Below are 20,738 nucleotides of genomic sequence, written 5' to 3'. Positions count from 1 at the left end.
AGTATGGAAGTTGGGAATAATAACTACTAGTTTTTTAGATTCTGAGCTCAAAATCAATGTTTTTCCTGAATTTTTGTTAATGCTAATAATTGCTTTTTAAAAAAGGAACAGAAGATGTCTGCCCTTCAATAGCATTAATTATAAACTTCAGTTCTGCCTCTTGGCCTCTGCTTTGCAGATAGCATGACTGCTTTCTCTAGGACACAGGTGCCACAAGCTTTTAGAAAGCGGAGTGTCTGCCTGAAAGTAGGAAACTGAGCTCTGGCTTTTTTGTTTTGTTTTGTTTAAATAAATAAAACCCTGCCACCCATTAAAAGTCTATATGAGGTCTGTTCAGAATGTATTCATCCATGTAATATGAAAAAGTGACATTTATTCAAGATACAAGATACACTACATAGGATGATGCCCTAGTCCCCATTCAAAGTAGGTACCTTAGGACCTCACACAGTTCTCCCAGTCACCATCAGCTGCAGTATCGTGTTTTCCTGAATCTCATCGATTGTCTGAAATCTCTTCCCTTTCAAAGGTCATTTTAGTTTTGGGAAAACTCTGAAGTCACAGGGTACCAAATCTGGGTTGTAGGGTGGCTGAGTCACGTGGGTGATTTGATGTTCCACCAAAAAACTCTACGCAAGACATGGTGCATGAGTGGGCATGTTGTTGTGATGAAGCTGCCAATCACTAGTTGGCCATAGCTCTGGCCCTTCTAAAGACAGCCACACAGTACACATGCTCACTCAATGCCATGTACCGTCCCCACTGACTCTTTTTGAATCTAGTCTTGTCAAGACAGGCATTTGTAGCTTTGGTGAACTTGGCATTGAGAGTCATGATTTGTCATTTTGACTATTCAAGCAGACATTTCACATTATAGATCTGGAGAAAAATCTTTACAGAAGTATAAGGTGTGCTCTTTAATGCTGGGACCAAAATAAATAAAACAAATTGTTCTTTATGGTCTTTTAGGAGGAAGTGTCTTCTGAACATTAAAAATAGTTTACCCATAAGAGAGCTGATACAGCTGTTTTGTTGTATTATTAAAAAGTATAGCTTTTCTTCAAAGTGAATCTTGCAGAATATTTTGGACATTAAATGACAGCTTCAACTCATGCTTTTCCCCCTCCCCCGCCGCCAAAAAATAAGTTTTGCTGTTAATCACAAAATTTGGAAAATACAAACAGTATGTGGAAGAAAATGGGAAATCACTCAAACCCAACCACCATAGAATGTCCAGCAGTTTGTTTCCGTGGATATTTATGCATTCAGCAAATGCCACTTTTAATATAGAAAAGCAAGTTTTAAAAAGTCTGTTCCATGAGCTATCAATAGAACAAAAGAAAATTTAAAAAGTGTTGTGGTTTGGCAATTGAAGGACTTCTCCACTGGGGAGGAGAAAGTGGGTGGGGCACTTCCATGTACCATGCTGTGCTACTCCCACCCATGCTTCTCCCTTTGGGGCTCTCAAAGGTGGAGTTCCAAGGACTGGGTTAAATAAACTCTTGTGTTTGCATCTCCCTTGCTCAGGCTCTGGCATCCTGCTGTTCATTTTCCATGCAAACTTTTTGGGTAAAGATGTTATTGCTCGGCTCTGTGGACCATGTAGTGTACAAGCTGTAGTTTTAAATGATAAATTTCAGCTACCTGTTTTTCTGGTAAGATTTTCTGTGATTCATTACTGAAAAGTACATTTTTTAATTAAAAGAAAACTTTTAAAATGCTATATTATAATAAAGTCTTAATTATAATTCAGTAAACCTGTTGTTTGAAATGAGGCAATAGCCAATCATCCTAAATTTTATCAAAAATCTAAATGTTTGATTTTTGAACCTTAAATTATGTTTGTCATGTCTTAAAATTAACATTCAGAATATAAATTCAATTTTAAATAGTATGCCTTTTCCCATCATTGTGATTATAAACAACATTCATTTAAAGGAAATTCTAAAAGAAAAGTATGCCTGGTCATGATATAATTTTGGTTTTTATTATAAACATTTAAAAATAAAAATAATGTAATAACTGATCTATTAGTGGCTATATACATTCTTTTTTAATATAAAAAACACTCTTGGCCCTGACCATGTGGCTCAGTTGGTTGGAATGTCATTTCCAACCAACTGAGCGCTGGAAAAGGTTGGCAGTTTGATCCTTAGGGTACATACCTAGGTTCTTGGTTCAATCCCCAAAGGGGGCAAGAGGCAATTGATTGATGTTTCTCTCTAAAATCAATGGTAACATGTCCTTGGGTGAGGATTAAAAAAAAATGCTCCTGAAGAACCTTCATGCATGATTTAATAACCAAAATTAAATAGTTATGAAGACCTTTAACACTCAATATGACTAACACATTCTAATCCTAAATATTTGGATATTGTTTTGTCATCTGTATCTTTTTAGTAAATCAAAGGAAAAGCAAATAAATCAGAGCTTATTGCCTCATGAATTCAAATATAAAACTTGTACAGTCCTAAAGGGTTCTAGCCTCTTTAGATTAACGTTATACTATTAGACCTAGCCTGTTTGTAGGTGGAGATGCTAGAAAAAATACTGACCCTTTTTTGGTCTTCTTCCCTAGGATAGTCATTTTGTTTACTCATTCAGCCCTGTTGCAGGCCTCAATAAACTCTTCATAAGGTTAACAGAAGCACCCACTGCTAAGGTGAGAAGCCTTTCCCCATATTCAGTATTCCTACTTGAATTGTTTTTCTAAATGACTCTCTCATGTGGTTTCCTGGTATACCTCTCCTAGAGACCAGTGCTCCCTCAGGTAGCAGTCCGTGCGACATGCCCCTTTCTGAATCTAAAACATGACGGATATATGTACACATACCTGTGTACTACATCTCTATAGTGTCGAGCAGTCTGGGTTCTCTTCTAGGCTTTGGTATTTATAACAAAAGTTCAAATTGTAAGCATTTAGATCATGACTATTTTAATTAAAACATTGAAATACCTGATTGATAACTACTTAATTTGGAAGTATAAGGGGACCTATGTTTGTGCTGATCCCTATGCCTTGTTTTCTTTTTATAGGTAAAACTGCTAATAGGTGCGTACAGAGTGCAGCTACAATGACCAAACAATGAATCAGGATGGACTGGCTTTCAAACCTGTGCATTGCTAAATATTGTTACAAGCAGTTTGGAATTCTTGGCACTGCTAACACTTCCAGATTTAAAGTTTCATCTGTAAACCTCATGCAGTTTAAGTCTCTTAAGAATAGTGTGTTCTATAGTGTGTTCTATACATCATAAAATACAGAAATGTACGTCCTTTGTGCCAGTTTTCAATAATCAGTGTTGTGTCCAAACTGCGTATTTCAGTTTTCCACAACGTGGAATAGTACATAGAGGGTCAAGAAAATTTTTAGCTTGAAATTTTCTACTACCCTAGGTGAATCTGTGTCCCCAAGCATGAATTTGCCACCCTTGAAGTTTGAGGGAAGAGGTCTGATCTATTTTTAATTTGCCACATGTTCCAAGTTGGAGGTGACAACTTTGTATGTTTCCAGTTATCCCTTATTTGAAGAGAAAAAGAAAGTAAGAAATAGAAGAAAGTGTCCACCAAAACAAAGTAAAGATATTCCCTTTTAGTGGCCCAAAAGGGAATATCCTTATTTTGAACACTGGGATAGTCAGCTGAGCTATGCCAGTGAGGCTCATGTGGGGTTATTGTTCCTACGGACTTTTCCATAGGTCTGACTTTTGCATTCTTTTAAGAAATATTTGGCAAAGTAATAAATGAAACTCAGTATGGACTATGGAAAGGCATAAAATTTATTTCTTGGTTAGTTTTATGAGTTCTAATTTTAATGAAAACGTTTCAGAATATCATGTATTAGACCCATCGTTGTTTACAAATTAGCCATTTTTACTTTACATACTAAAACTGCCCTTCTTGACAGTTTCCTCAAGAAAACACCACAGTGTTGGTCTTTCCATTTTCTTTTGGTACCCACCTTGTTTTGAGATGCAGTGTGTATTATAGATTTTCAGCTAAATGGTGGCTGGCGTTGGACTCCTTCAACTAGATTGAATTTTGTACTAGTACTGTATACAAATTCATAGCTTTCTAGAAAACAGTTAATGAGATTTGGGTTAGCAACAGTGCACAGAAAAGGAACACATATAAGAGAAATGGGCTTTTTAAGAAAATTTCCATTATGTCCAAATCCTACCCTAAGATAATCCTACAACCTTACAAGAACATATTAAGTGAGCATACACTATTTGTCAGGAGGCATGGCTATCTAGGATGGTAGAAAAATAGAGAATCTGAGCACAATTCCTTTAGGAGATAAGGCAGAGAAATAAAGCTCTGTGAAGTCAGCAAGGGCAGAATGTGAAAATGGGCGAGTTATTTTGACAAACAGGGAACATACAGGTTTAAAATCAGTAAAACCTTGTCTGTGTCAGCTTCTACCTGCCTTGTGACAGGTATGCTAGTAAACTGTGAACAGTGTGTATTAGGAATATGAGTCACACAATTTTAATACAGTTGTTTTGCTCAGAACTAAAGCTTCTCTATAGCAGGTGAAGTACTTGTCCCTGAGTGGAAAGTGCTGAAAGTTTTGGTTTCTTATATGTACAAAGTGTGGATAGTGATTTCTCTGAAAATCAAAGCAATATCCTTGTATAAAATATGTATGACACAGAACACATACCTGAACTTAATCTTCTTGGACATAAGCGAGCTCACGACTAAGCCAGTCATCACAAATGGGAGGCATTACACTGTGGCCTGATTCCCTGAAAAGCAGTTAGTTCACAGCTTTTTGCTTCAGTTTTATCTTGAAAAAGAAAATCACTCCTCAGCCATTACTCCTTTTCAGTACAAACGGACATATACTCAAGTTATTCAGATTAACTTCCTGACTGCACCATTCAGGTGAGTGTGGCTATAAACAGCACATTACATTTGCAATACCTCATAACACTCACTAAATGATAAACTACAATTAGATGGGGGTTTGGTTTCAGTCCAGGAATGTGAAATTTTTAAATTTCATACAATATCTTCTCAAATCACTCCCATCTGAACTCTAAATTTGTAGAATTTATTCAGGTGGGATGTCAGGAGGTAGCAATTTGAAACTCAGGTACTGCTTTGAGAACTTACTATGAGAAGGCCTCAGAAAGCATTTATCATGGAAGTCCAGTCTTTGAGTAAAATCGGAAAGAAACAGAAAAGTACAAGGAGACGGCTCAGCACAGAGCAGAGAAGCAGAACACACAAGGTAGGGCAAAAGGAGGCTTATCACTAGTAGTTCATAGTGGAAATGATGCAGTGAGTAATAACTACTAATACAAGAATAAAGTAGCAAGTGAAACATGCTTTTGCCCAGCTCTATATACACCAAAATAGCAGAGAGTGACTTAGGAAATGAGAACTTTGAGAATTTCAATTTTCATACAGTTAATATTGCATACTGATAAAACCCTGGAATTAAAGTTCTAAAATTTTAAAACTTTGCTCAGTTCAGAGGATGAGTGATAGAATCCACCCTGTTTCTTCCATCCTGTGGTGACCTGAAGGTACACCGCACCTTTCCCACCCAATCTGGGATCTCTAGGCCTGGCTTTTTGATCTCCATACGCAGGAGTCCTACTAGCAATTAGGAATTGTAATGACAGTGAGGGTTCACAATTCAATCAGGAACAAATAAAACAAAATCGGGAAATAGTTATCTGTCCATACCCCAGAGCTCCCACAAGACCCCTAGTTGGGATCTAAACCTAATAATATCTGGCAGCATTTCAACTTGTAAGAATATTAATTTCTATTACTCTGCAACATATTATCTCAGCCTTACTTATATGACCCATTATTTACTTTCCTTGGGCCAAGATAAATGCATTATAGCCAAAATAGTTTTTCTCACAACAGTGCCAGATTTCGTGAGTGGTCCATTATCTTGGGAACTGACCAAAATTAGAGATTGCATGGGATGGTGACAGTCCCTCCAATGGTTCACTCTTATTTGTAGGCTGTTACCCTAATATTTTCTAAGATTAACCAGCAAGACCATAAAAGAGTAGGTACATATCTTTAAAATAAAACGAACTGGAATAAAACAAACTGAGTGAAAATGTAATGTTTGTGCTATTCCAGATATCTTTGAACCAGTCTGTGAGGCCTCCTTTTTTAAGTATCAAGTGTTACTGCTCATATATCCATACACTACTTATATGGAGTAATAAACTCACAAATGAAATACAATTGGTTTTCTAGCTTTTTTCCTCCTGTGTCATTATGAGCATTTTGTTAATAAAGAAACTAATCCACTGAGTTAAGAGCAACAGATCCAAAAATATTCAGGAACTGAATTAGTCTATTTGAACTATAAAAATGTCCTTCAGTAATTCACTTCTAGAGCTGGCATTTTGTTGTAAGCTTATATAGAGATTAAGATTAAGTACCTGAAGGGGTAAATATGTTACTAATAAAAAGCAGTGGTTCCCAAACAGAGCTGCCCCCTGAAGTAGAAACGAGAACATTCAGGCAGAAATCACACACAGGCTGACGGGGGTCTGCTCTTACAAGCCCTTCAGTGACCTATCCTGTACCTCCAAGTGTGAGAACCACTGTTTCAAAGGATAGCCTGAAAATGAAGTGATTATTTTAATAAGATTTTTGAAGGAGGATAGTACCAGGTCACTTCCTTCTATGAGAATTAAATGTGTATTTAGTATTTTATTAATTTAATATTCACAAGGTTAATAAAACTTACTATCTTCCTGGAACATATGTATCATTTCACTAACAAAAATGTATAATGAAAAGCAGTTACTGTAAATTACCAGTATTCACTTTTTCAAAAAACATTAACTTCAAAATCATAAAGTTCCTATGACATTCCCTTGACAAGCTGACAAAGTTCTCTCTGATGGCCACACAATGCCACAGCTTTTGACTGTGGCACATTTAGATTTTTTTTAAGATATTTTTTAATTAATTTATTTATTTTTAGAGAGGAAAGGGAGGGAGATAGAGAGAGAAACATCAATGTGCGGTTGATGGGGGTCATGGCTTGCAACCCAGGCATGTACCCTGACTGGGAATCGAACCTGCGACACTTTGGTTCGCAGCCCACGCTCAATCCACTGAGCTACGCCAGCCAGGGATACATTTAGATTTTTTTTTCTTCTGTACACACAGGTCAGTGGTTCTAGTAGAAAACCAGATTTATTCGGGGGCTTAAAATCATTTTTTAAAAAAATATTGCTAGATCCTACCCTAAGAGTTTGTTTTCCTAACAAGTTCCCAGATGATAATGACACTAGGAATTAGCTTTGACAATCACTGCCAAACGTTAATTTACTAGAGCTGGACAACAGTATGCAAAAGCGCTGTCACATTTCAGGGCTCCATGAGGTGCTGGATACTTTAAAGGTCAAATTTCTCAAAGGTAAGGTATGCTTACATCAGTGGTCCTTAGTCTCATGCCAATCCTCTGAGTCTTGTCGAAACAGGCAGTCTGACTCAATCTACTGTGTGTCCTGGGATTCAGCACTTCTGAGAAACTCAAGTATGCTCACACTCCTGGTCTGAGGCCACACCTGTAGTAGCAAGAAGAGAATGGAATTTGTCATCAACCAATAAGGAATACACCTAATACTTTCTGGATCTATCAGGATGACAATACACAATCATCCGAATTCTGTCAAAAAGACCACACAATAAATGTTACCATAACATTTTGTGTCTACTAATTTAGCAAAATAATACAAAAATTGTTCTTTACAAAGGCTGCAAAGCGGCAAGGAAGAAGTTTACCTACTATCCCTTTAGCATTGATAAGATTTTATGATATTAAACCATTTTAAGGTTATAGTCTCTCCAAATGAATGTAAGACTAAAATTTTAAGCTTCAGATCACTGAACATAAGAGGGATGTTTTTCCTTTAGTAAATAACATGTTTTAATATATCAATTCTGTCTCTGTTCTCAAAACAGTTTTACCTAAAGAAAAAACACATTACTACCAGTAAGGAAAGACAAGGGCAATTTAGATCTTAAAATTAATCTCCAGCCTTCTTCAAAGGAATGTTCATCACAAAGTCCACAGTCAGCACCAGAAAAAATGACTAAAAGAGGAAGGAGCCCTGGCTGGTGTAGTTAGTGGATTGAATGCTAGCCTATGAACCCTAAAGGTCATCGGTTCAATTCCTTGTCAGGTCACAGCTGGTGGTGTGCAAGAGGCCACCAATCACTATCTCCCACACATCAATGTTTGTTTCTTCCTCCCTTACCCTCTCTAAAAATAAATAAGGAGAATCTTAAGGAAGGAAAGGATGAGCCATTACAACACACTACCTGAAAGGAAACAACTCCAGTACATCCTCATCTCTAAACTTGATCTGTGCTGGACGTCAAATTTCAGGTAGCTTTATCCATGTTTTTATCCTCCTAGGATACAATAAAGTCAGATTTAGCCTTTAATAAACTAGATTCAGTAACACACAATTTCTTAAAAGTCTTAACAGTAATCATTTTCCCTTAGGATGCTATTTAAAGTCTTTCCACATTTGGTTATTTCCATTCACTAAGATTTTCCTTTAATCCATTGCTTCAAAGAACATCAATTGATACTACATTCAGCTTACTTTTATGTTTTAGCATTAAGTAATAGTAAATCCTAAACACTAAATCATCTCTGCTAATGACTTTAAAATATTGGCTCTATTTTGCTAAATCCTTTTTTATTTCCATAGCTAGGTCCTCTTGAAAGCTTAGAACCTTATAATCCTACACAGGGTCTGCATTTCCTACTGTATCTACAAAATTATATTCTACTTGTATCAAGGCAGGGTATACCAATATCTGTTGTGCTCCACAAGAAAGATTCTTACCTATCCTAATAATAGCTTGGAACAATGTTTTTTGAAGAGAGTATACACCCCAGATTTTTGATTGGGGAACAGCTTTATGTTTATCCTTACAAAATGTGTCATACCTGAAATATTAGTACAGTATTACACAATTACAATTTAGATATGCACATTGCCTCATTTCTCTTTAACTACCGGGGGTAATGACCCAAAAATAATGAAAATTACTACCCTAGATGAGTACTATTTTCAAAACCCTGTTGTGTCTCAAATTCACTTGAGGATTGGATGAAGTATGACCATCCCCAAGAAATATGAATACAAAAATATGTATAGAAAATTCTGCATGTAGGATGTGAGGGTGATCTCACTGTGACATCTGTCACCCCACTGACCACAGGGGTTGATTCAGCTGATCTGGCCAGCTAGGTGGGTGTCCCCTTCCTCCCTGATCCACATGTGTCCCTCCCAAAGCTGCGTGCTCAGTCGAAGACCTTCTCAACCACAGGAGAGCACTGGTCTTCAGTCAAGGGTATACAGGTAGCTGTACTCCCCTGCTAGAACCTACAAACAAATTCTCAAAATTCTACGTGTAATTTAAAAAGTTTCATAGATTAATACGCCTTGATGATCCAACATGACCCAAGGACCCAGATATAAAACCTTAAATATGGTTTCAAATAAGACATAACAAAAATATCTTTTACATATTTTTACCTGCAGTTAGCATTCTACTGCATGTAATACTTGCTAGGTATATGTTCCTCAAGTGATCCACATTTTAACTTGGTTACTACTATATACATAATGACTTTAGTCAAGTTAAGGCTGAGAAGAATAAATGGAACCATCAACCAAACCAAACTGGATTACTTAATTTTTAATGATACCAGGGCTATTAGAATTTTTAAGTCTTAACTTTTACAATAGTGACCGTGCATTTTACATACCATTAAATATACTGATCTGTACCATTTAGCCAGTTCTAGTTGCCAATATTTAGACTTTAAAGGGGGGACTTGCCTCAATACCCGAATTCAGAGTTCAAAGTCAATCACAAATTCTGTGACCAAGTTTACTATACACTGCAGTATAGTCAACCCTAATGACGCATCACAGGGAACTCCTGCACATGTGCATCCATTCAGTGACATTGGGTTTAGGATTTTAAAATCTGAGAAAAGTTCATACACAAAAACATAAGGACTTTAATATTTCTAAATCTAAGGAACAGCTGTTCTCCATCATAGTACTGTCAAATATATTTCTAAAAATCAATAACTGCATAAAAAGAAAGGGTCTCTGCCCAGGCTGCTGTGCCTCAGTGGATTAAATGCAAACCTAGAAACCGAAAGCTCACCAGTTCCGATTCCCAGTCAGGGCATGTGCCCTGGTTGCAGGGCAGGATTCTCTCCTCCTCTTTCTCCCTCCCTTCCCCTCTTTCAAAAAATAAATGAATAAAACTTAAAAAGCGGGGGGGGGATATCCTTCAATTGAAATCAAAGTATAACAAGACTGTGACACAACTTTGGACAAAAGTAGAATGTTTTAAATTAATTTTAGAATAAAACTGGGTCAGTAAGAACCATGTGCAAGTTAACATTGGATTTTACCCTCCCATGCCACAACATTTAAATTGGTAAAAGTAGAAAAGGCATCTCCAGACACACCCTAGGTTTTTCTATGTAATCAAAAATTTAAACAGCCAATAGCACACATACTTTTCCAATGACTTTTCATGAAGAATAAAACACTGAAGATACATAGGCCCATTCTTAATTAACAATGGACCTAATATTCTCCCGGTCTTTAAGTTACAGAAGGTATCCTTTTCCACTGAGTACAGGACTCTACTATCATTTGTATATTACATATAGTTTATATTATGTAATGTATAAGAAAGGACTTTAAAATATAAATAAGACATAATTCAGAAAGCACAGAAGCTAAACACGGCTCCACAAAGCTGTTTAAAATTACACCATATGAATTGTAAAAACGCAAGAAACAGGACATTAGTAAAGGCTCATACTGAAATACACCTTGCCAGAAGTCAACCTCAAAGACAGGCTTCCTGGGAAATGGACACTGCTGGCAGAGAACTATGAAGGAATCACGTTGTTATCCACATGCTAAAAACATGGCCAGGTCAAACAAGAACATCGGAGAGATCTAAGAGCAGTAGTCACACCTGAATTTGATTCTTTGCTTTCATGATAAGACACGGATTAAAGCAATTAACAACCAAATTTATTACAGGAAAGTCACAACAGGCAAAATATGCAGGATACTTGCTAACATTCTACTTAAGCATTAAAGAAAATCAACAATATAAAGAAATGGTTTGTGGAAACAATAGTATCAAAAGCCAAAGATTAAGGTCAAAAACTCAAAAGCCATCATTTCCCAAAGGAACTTGAGACACTGCTCACAAAAGCAAGTATGTAAAACACTTGAAAACACACCAAGTTTATCCTTTCTGATATAATACAATTTCAACTGGTGAAGAATGATGTTACAGAATACAATTTCAATTAACATTTAACTGGAAATAAAAAAAGACGTGTTCAGCTGTGAATGGGTAGCTCGGTTGGTTAGAGCGTTGTGCCATTACACTAAAATTGTAGGTTCAATCTCCAGTCAGGACACATACAAAATCAACAAAAGGGAGACCCAAGATGGAGGAGAAGTAGGTAGAAGCTGCAATAACCTTCTCCCAGGACCAATCTGGAATTACAACTCAATTGTAGAGAAATCATCCTAACTAACCAACTGAACACTAATTGGAGAGAAGCCTTGTAATGAAGAGCAGACAGAAGAAACAACTTCACCACAACAAGACTGGCAGGGAGTGTGGAGAAGGCACGGGAGGGCTGACTAGGATCCCACAAGTGGCAGCTGAAGTTCCAGAGGGATGTTTCAGTGGCCAGGGGTTTCACTCAGAGATGCATGGGGTCTAAACCCCAAGCTGGACTCCCCAGCCTACAGCACCAGAGCAGAAAAAGTAACCCAGTAAACATCTTGCTGTGAAAAGCAGTGGGGTTTCTGTCCGCCAGAGAGAGCTCAAGATACAAAGGGCCAAAACACAAAATTCCATTTGCAGCCACTTACCCTGGGCTCCAACAGAAGGAGGGCAGAGTGGACTAGAGATGCATGAAGAAAATCTGGGGCCTGTGGCTCTGGGGAGAGAACTGAAGAACAGCTACCAGGATCCATATGCTGGGTCATCCCCCATACTCCAGGAGCCATCTCTCTCAGGCACAGCACTCCTCTGCAAGTGGTATCAGTCTAAGGGAAAGCAATGGCCACACCCACAGGAATTACCATACTTTGCCATGTATAAGGCACACCTTTTTGCCAAAATTTTTGAGGGAAAAGTAAGGATGTGCATTATACATGGGTAGCACCTGAAATGCCTTATATCTGTTCTTGTGTTTTATAATTATTTGTTACATAAAATTGTACCATATTATACTCAAAAACAAATGCTAAAATTCCTTTCTAATGCAAAAAAAACCAAGTATCTACATATCAACAAGGAACTACTGAATTAAAAAATTAAAGCAGAAGTTTTTTTTCCTGAAACACTGGACCAAAAACATGGGTGCACAGTATACACAGGAGCACATTATACATGGCAAAATACAGTACTCTGCTCCACAATGTGATACTTAAGCCTGGCTGCTGAGTACAGTTTGAAGCTATATAACTGATTAAGTTGAACTAAGGAAGTTCCCTGAGAGCTGTAAGGCTTTTAACTGACTGTCCCCTGGGCCCAGTGATGGTAAGCGGGCCATGGTATGTAGCCTGGTTCTTTCTGCACATACTCAGGCATAGCAGTAAGAGCCACATTCTGTGCATCACTGAAAGCTCCAAACAGGCTGTCCAGGGGCAGTTAAAAGCAGTGTCTGTCCAAAGTCTGCATCAGAGTCTTTGCAGATCTAACTAATACATAAAAATACATAGAAACAGCCAAAATGGAAAGACAAGAAATAGACCCCAAGTGAAAGAACAAGAGAATTTTCCAGAAGAGCTAGATGAAATGAAGACAAGCAATTTATCAGTTAGAGAGGTTGGAGTAATGATTATAAGGATACTCAACAGCATGAAAAAAGACACAGAAACCATAAAAAAAGGACAAGTCAGAAATAAATAATGCAATATCTGAAATAAATAATACACTGGAAGGAATAAACAGTAGATTGATGAGGAGAGGATCAATCAGTAATGTAGAAAAGAAAAAAAAAAACACCCAGGCAGAACAACAAACAAAGAGAAAAAACAATTTTAAAAAATGAGGAAAACTTAAATATTTTGGACAACATGAAGTGTGATAACACCCGCGTCAAAGGAATACCAAAAAGAGAAGACAGTAAGCAAGGGATTATGAACTTTTTGAACAAATAATGACCAAAAATTTCCCTAATCTGGTGAAGGAAAAAGACACACAAGTCCAATAATCTCAGAGAGTCCTGAAAAAGTTGGACCCATATGCTTACACTGAGACATATCATAATTAAAATGTCAAAGCTTAAAGATAAGGAGAGAATCCTAAAACCCACAAGGGAAAAGCAGATATTTACATACAAGGAAGCACCAATGACACTGTCATCTTATTTCTCAATAGAAACATTTTAGGACAGAAGGGAGAAGCATAATATATTCAAGCTGATGGATACCAAGGGCTTATAACCAAGACTACTTTCACCAGCAAGGATATCATTTAAAATCAAAGGACAAATAAGGAGCTTCCCAGACTAAAAAAAAGCTTATAAAGGAGTTTGTAAACACCAAACCAGCACTGCAACATATATTCTGCTGTTTTAAGAACAAGCGGAACACGACAAAGACTAAGAAAAACAAAATAGAGGAAAATAGTCTAACAGTAAAATGGCACTAAATACCTATCTATCAATAATTCCCTTAAAAGTAAATAGCTTAAATGCTCCAACCAAAAGACAGAGGGTAGCTGAATGGGTAAGAAAACAAGACACATATATATGCTGCCTCCAAGAGACCCACCTCAGATCAAAAGATACACAGAAACTAAAAAAGTAAACAGATGGGAAAGATATTCCATTCAAATTGAAAAAAAAAACCCTGGGGTAGCAATACTTATATTCAACAAAATTGATTTTTAAAACCAAGACTATAGTAAGAGACAAAAAAGGACACTACTTAATGATAAAGGGAACAATCCAACAAGAGGATATAACCCTAGTAAACATTTATACACCCTACATAGGAGCACTTAAATGTGTAAGGAAATCTTTATGGAAATAAATGAAGAGATATACAGGAATACACTCATAGTTGGGGATTTTAAAACCCCATTGACTTCAGTAGACAGATCTTCCAGACAAAAAAATCAACAAAGAGACAGTAGCCTTAAACAACACACTACATCAAATAGATTTAACTGATACCTTTATAGCATTTCACCCCAAAAAGGCAGAGTATACATACTTTTCAAATGTATGTGGAACATTTTCTAGGACAGACCACATGTTAGGACACAAAACAAGTCTCATTAATTCAAGAAGACTGAAATAATATGAAGTATCTTCTCTGACCACACTATGAAACTGGAAATTAATCACAAAAACAACATTGAAAAATACAAAAAGACATGGAAGCTACCTAACTTGTTAACTAAGCAGTAAATGGGTCAACAACGAGATCAAGTAAGAAATCAAAATATACTCTGAAACAAATGAAAATGAGAACACAACAATCCAAAATCTGTGGGACACAGGGAAAATAATCTTAAGAGGGAAGTTCATAGCATTATCTCAAAAAAAACAAGAAAAGCTCAAATAAACATTCTAGCTTTACACTAAAAGGATCTTGACAAACAACAACAAAGCCCAAAGTGAGCAGAAGGAAGAAAATAATAAAGATTAGAGAAGAAATAAACAAAATACAGTCTAAAAAAGCAGATATACAAAAGATCAATGAACCTTTTCATTGATCCAGGAGCTGGTTCTTTGAAAAGGTAAACAAGATTGACAAACCTTTAACCACACTCATCAAGCAAAAGAGAGAAGACCCAAATAAATAAAATCAGAAATGAAAGAGAAACTAACACCAAAGAAAAACAAAGGACTGTACAACATTATAAACTCTATACCAACAAATTGGACAACCGGGACACATATGCCAAGACACATCATAATTAAAATGCCAAAGGTTAAAGATAATCTTAAAAGCAGCAAGAGAAAAGCAAATAGTTACTTACAAAGGAGTTCCCATAATACTGTCAGCTGATTTCTCAAAGGAAACTTTGCAGGCTAGAAGGAACTGGCAAAAAGTATTCAAAGTGATGAAAAGCAGGGACCTACAGACAAGATTGCTCTACCCAGCAAAGCCGTCATTTAGAATCAAAGGGCAGATAAAAAGCTTCGCAGACAAAGTAAAGCTAAAGGAGTTCATCATCACTAAGCCATTATTAAATGAAATGTTAAAGGGTCTTATTTAAGAAAAACAAGATCAAAACTATGAATATAATATGGCAATAAATATACAACTATCAACAAGCAAAGCTAAAAAACAAACTAAGCAAACGAGCAGAACAGAAACAATCATAGATTTGGAGATCACTTGGAGGGTTATCAGTTGGGAAGGGGAAGGGAAAGGATGGGGAAGGATGGGGAAAATGGTGCAGGGATTAAGAAGTATAAACTGGTAGGTACAAAACAGACAGGGATGTTAAGAACAATATAGGAAATGGAGTAGACAAAGAACTTATGTGTAAGACCCATGGACATAAACTAAAGAGAGGGATTCCTGGAAGGAATGGGTAGTACCAAGTTGAGGGAGGCAATGGGGGAGGTATTGGGACAACTGTGATAGTATAAGTAATAAAATATATATTTTAAAACAACACTGCAAAGGGAAGTGCATGCCTGATGAACAGAGATGCTAAAATCCACCATAAAATATTAGCCAACAGATAAAGCAATGCATCAAAAAGATCATACACCAAGATCAGGTGGGATTTATTCAGGGAATGCAAGGTTGGTACAATAATCATAAATCAATAAATGTGATTCACCACATAAATAAGATGGATAAAAAACATATCATACCAATAGATGAAGAAAAAGCATTTGATAAAAGCATCACCCATTTATAATTAAAAACTCTGAGCAAAGTGAGAATAGAAGAAACATACGTAAACACAAAGGCCAATCTGACAAACCCACTACCAGCTTCATTCTCGACAGGCAAAAACTACAAGCATTCTCCTTAAGACCAGGAACAAGAGAGATTCAACATTCTAGTCACAGCAATTAGAAAAGAAGAAACAAAAGGCATCCAGAATGGAAAGGAAGAAGTAACACTGTCTTTATTTGCAGATGACATGCTACAGTACAATCAGAGAAAGAAAAATACCATACAATTTCATTCATACATGGAATCCAATGAACAAACTGAACTAACAAGCAAAACAGAAACAGACAGATAGCTGGATGACAGCTGGGGTGGGGGTAGTACTGTTGGATATGGAGGAACTCAGGAAAAAGAACTCATGGACATGGACAACAGAATGGGGATTGCAGAGAGGAAGCGGCATAAAAGGACTTAATGATAATGGAAAAAATATTTGGAAATAATGAATATTAAATTAAAAACTCCAGAAATAAACAATTAATTTTTAAATTGCAAAACATAAGAATCAACCATGAAATTCATAAATAAGTGAAACAACAAATCAATGTTTCCTACTCTTGAATCAATGAATAAAACTTTTAAATACAAATTTTCAACATGTGTGATTTTCATGACTCATGTATTTAAAACCTGTGATAAAATAAAAATAGGAAACTAAGGCTTTGATTTTCCATCAAATCCATGGACCTCCCCCAGGTTAGCATGTCAGTCATTATAAAAATTTAAATATATAATGAATAAGTTCCATCTTCTAGTTCTTTTGCAAAAACCAAAATCCACACTATGAACATTCAATTCTGGATTCCCAATATCATCTGCTTTTCAAAAATCTAATAAAGCTACACATTACCTTTTTGTTTTATATCACTATTATACACAGGTCGATGTTTTACATCACATACCAATAAAACCACACATCCTAACTATAGAGGGCAATGACAGTATGATGAATGGGGAAATGCAAAAGTACTTCACAAACACAAAAAAGTTATCTCAATAACCAAAAACATAAGAAAATGTACTCATAAGAAAAGTTACTACAAAAATGTAAATTAAAATCACAATGACCTCTACACACTCACTGCAATGACTAAAACTAAGATGACTGGCAATGCTGCTTGTAGAGAGAATGTAGAGCAATGGGAACCACACACATTGTTCATGGGAACATAAAGCAGGACAGACACTTTTGACAAATTGTTTTGACAGTTTCTAAGAAACACACATGTGCCCCGTACTCAGTAATTCCACTTCTAGAGTTCTACCCCAAGAAAAATGAAATGCTTAAATGATCTGTAAAAGAATTTTCATAGCAGCTTTATTCAAAATATCCCAAACTGCAAACTACTTCAAAGGTGTATCAATTAAGAGACTAGACAAACAAAACATGTCACCTTCACTTCATGGTTACACTAGGCAGCAATAAAAGAGAAGCTACTACTGACATATGCAACAACACAGGAGTTTGAAAAGCACTATCCTGAGTGTAAGAAGCTACCAGGCAAAAGACTATACATTTTAAGTGTCTATGTGAAATTCAAAAACAGGCAACACTGACCAATGTTGATTAAATAATAGTGGTTACCTTTGATGTAGGGTGAACTGACTGTAAAGAAGCTCATAAGATCTGAAATCTGTAAAAACTGGCACTGCTAAATCAAACAAAAATCACAAATATAGAGACAGACTAGTCTAAATTTTTTTACGATTTTATTTATTTATTTTTAGAGAGAGAAGGAAGGGAGAAAGAGAGAGAGAAACATCAATGTGCGGTTGATGGGGGCTGTGGCCTGCAACCCAGGCTTGTGCCCTGACTGGGAATAGAACCTGCGATGCTTTGGTTCGTAGCCCCCGCTCAATCCACTGAGCTACGCCAGCTAGGTCTAGTCTAAATGTTTTTAAAAGCAGGATTTAAGTTTTAAATTGATGAATCAGAAAAAAAATACTTTAAAGTTCATGTAGCAACTCAAAATTAAGAAATAAGTACGTAAAATAAGGTCCTATTCAAGTAAATAAGAATAATCAATGTTAACATGGAAATCTACAACATACTAAAGAAAAAAAAAGATTGTAACTTTTTTTAGCCACAAGATACATTGTATTATTTTAAGCTTTACTGATGGCAACTAAATTTTTCAGGAAACTAATTTACAAACAGAATATATAATCTTCTCCAAGGGTTGTAACATTCCCTGAAGTTATTAAAGAAATGTAAAGTACAGAAAAGACTCATATGAAATCTAATAAATAACATACAATTCGACAGAACTTTTATCAAACATATTCAATTAATCATTTTTTTAATTAATTTTATTCTTAGAGGGGAAGGGACGGAAAAGAAGAGGGACTGAAACATCAACATGTGGTTACCTCTCCTGTGCCCTGTACTGGGGGAACCTGGCCAGCAACCCAGGCATGTGCCCTAGACTGGGAATCGATCCAGCAACCCCTTGGTTTTCAGGCTGCTGCTCAATCCACTGAGCGACACCAGCCATGGCTCAAGTAATCAGTTGTAAAAAGAGTTAGTAGTTAGTATTAACTTAGATTCAATGGTCCAGATCCGTATGTATATGCTATATTTGCAAAGCAACTGTGATGGTAAACAAAGGATTGGAAGTTGAAGACGATGAAAATTTTAAAATGTATTTTGTCCCCAAATACCTATAGAATAATTTCAGTTAAAAAAAAAAAAAGCAGCATTATCCTCTTGTGATGACCCAAGATTTCTGTAGCACCACTCTTCAAAAGTTCCAAAACAACAAAAAACCTATCCTTAATCATCATGTAATCAAAGTTAAGGTTTAAAAACAAGGTGGGCTACAATAACAATAAATTACTTTTCTATTTCCAGATGACAGATGATTACTACGAACTTACCTGTACAGCCTTCACTATTTTCTTTTAACATTTCAGTATGTCAAGAAAATTACTACCTCATGAAAGAATCACTGTCAGTTATTTAATGTACAACCATGTTCATATATAACCAAGCAACACTGGGAACAATTACCAAATGACAGTCAATGGTTTCTTTTTCACCATACATTTAAAACCATTTAAAAATAGCAGCTACTGTTACTTTGAAAATCCCATGTAAATCAATTTACTAGGAAAAACATTTCTTATGGAATCCATGAAATGGATTTATGCAGTAAATAAATATCAGTGCTGTAAGCAGGAGAAATTACTCAGACATCAAACAAGTGCAATCTGCACTGATCAGTGCTGACCACCTATTTAAATCTATTTTAAAATAGGGTGGAAACCGGTGCTGAACAAAATCGGTGATAAAGCAACATGGTGAACAGCAGTGAGAAGCCTCTTTATCTAGTGCTTCATTTAGCAAGTCCTCGCTGGGGTACTTGACTTAGGGGAGGAAGAGGTACACTAACTTCTAATTACAAGTGTATTCCTTTACTATATTTACATGAGAACACAAGAATACATTAACATTGTTAACTTTTAATGGGTTGTCCTGAACACATGATGCTAACATGTTTTTAAAAAATTGCTGGGCCTGCAACCCAGGCATGTGCTCTCACCAGTAACCCAACCAGTGACCTTTCACTTTGCAATATGAAGCCCAACCAACTAAGCCAGAACAAGAAAGAATAGACAAGCTTTTAAACAGATTCCCCAGTGAAAAATTCTGGAATAAATGGAAGGCACAAAATATGGGGGTGGGGGCATGTTACTACTGAGACAAAATAAAAACTTGAGGGGAGGGGGAGGGGCAGTGGGGAAAAGGGTTTTCAGGAACTACTTATAAAGGACACGTGGACAAAACCAAAGGGGAGGGTGGAAGCAAAAATGGGAGGTGGGTTTGGAGAGGGTGGGGAGAAAATACAGACAACTGTAATTGAACAATAAAATAGTTTAAAATTAAAAACAAAATAAAATTAAAAACTTGAAATAAACCTAGAGTTCTGACATTCTAAATTATTGGGGGAGAGGAGAGTAATCTTATATCAAAATGACTGAAAAGTAGGAAACAAAATGATACCAAGTTTAAAAATCAAACTTGTTTCTTATTTCCCAAGAGACATTCTCTTCCTACAATAAAATAGCCTGCAGAGGGCAACCCCTCTGTGTCTCAGACAGCATTTTCCCTAAGCTTTAATATTAAATACTATAATCAGACACACCTTATTTATGACCACTAATGTGACATCCAATTATTCTCTCCCTTTTCTGTTATCTATGTATCAATAGTCTTTGTAGACAAACCATGCCACCATTACCTTCCACCTCATATTACTGACAAAATTTGTTTGCATTTTTCTTCTGGCTCTTCATCAGTCAAGTCTCCATGAGCAGTTAAAAAAAATTCTAAAATATAAACTAGATCATACCAATATGGGGCCCAAGTTCTTCCTACCATTTCTTATTCATCAAGAAAAGTCTCAACTATGCATCTGGGCATACACTGTCATTCTATTGGGTTGGCCAAAAAGTTCATTTAGTTTTCTCCATATGATAGCTCTAATAGTGCCCTAACTGCATTCTTTAACTTCATTGGAAACAATTTTGGTGTTAAGATTGTGTTGTGACAGTTGTCATAGCAATGTGTATTTTACAAAAATCAAAATTGGTAAATTTTTGTGCAGCCATTTTAATGTTGAAGATAGAACATTTTCAGACTATTATGCTTTATTACTTCAAGAAAGGTAAAATCAAAACTGAAACTCAAAAAGATATATATTTGTGCAGTGTATGGAGAAGGTGCTGTGA

At 36.2% G+C, this 20,738-nt stretch overlaps 2 protein-coding genes across 3 annotated transcripts in view; one reads left to right on the top strand and one right to left on the bottom strand.

Annotated features, from left to right (window-relative positions):
- Positions 1 to 4,806, top strand: part of MPHOSPH8 (M-phase phosphoprotein 8) — an 82,322-nt gene extending 77,516 nt beyond the window's left edge. The window contains exons 12-14 of the mRNA XM_028531791.2: positions 1,528 to 1,655; positions 2,579 to 2,662; positions 3,037 to 4,806. Of these exons, the coding sequence (XP_028387592.1) occupies positions 1,528 to 1,655; positions 2,579 to 2,662; positions 3,037 to 3,078 (254 nt within the window). The 3' untranslated portion in view covers positions 3,079 to 4,806. The remainder of the gene's footprint in view (positions 1 to 1,527; positions 1,656 to 2,578; positions 2,663 to 3,036) is intronic.
- The window catches only part of PSPC1 (paraspeckle component 1), a 113,739-nt gene that overhangs the window by 4,200 nt on the left and 88,801 nt on the right, over positions 1 to 20,738 (bottom strand). The window contains exons 7-9 of one of the 2 annotated variants that reach the window (XR_004901435.1): positions 11,946 to 12,122; positions 8,320 to 8,412; positions 7,427 to 7,562 (exon numbers count right to left, since the gene is read on the bottom strand). The gene's annotated coding sequence lies outside the window, so the exon portion shown is untranslated. Of the gene's footprint in view, positions 1 to 2,577; positions 4,793 to 7,426; positions 7,563 to 8,319; positions 8,413 to 11,945; positions 12,123 to 20,738 lie in introns of those variants that run through there. The other variant, XR_004901436.1, reaches the window with a different exon arrangement.

The sequence above is a fragment of the Phyllostomus discolor genome, chromosome 2 (genome assembly GCF_004126475.2).
Source record: "Phyllostomus discolor isolate MPI-MPIP mPhyDis1 chromosome 2, mPhyDis1.pri.v3, whole genome shotgun sequence".
NCBI lineage: Eukaryota > Metazoa > Chordata > Mammalia > Chiroptera > Phyllostomidae > Phyllostomus > Phyllostomus discolor.
The sequence above is the reverse complement of the archived record's forward strand: the minus strand, read 5'-3'. Positions and strand labels throughout refer to the sequence as shown.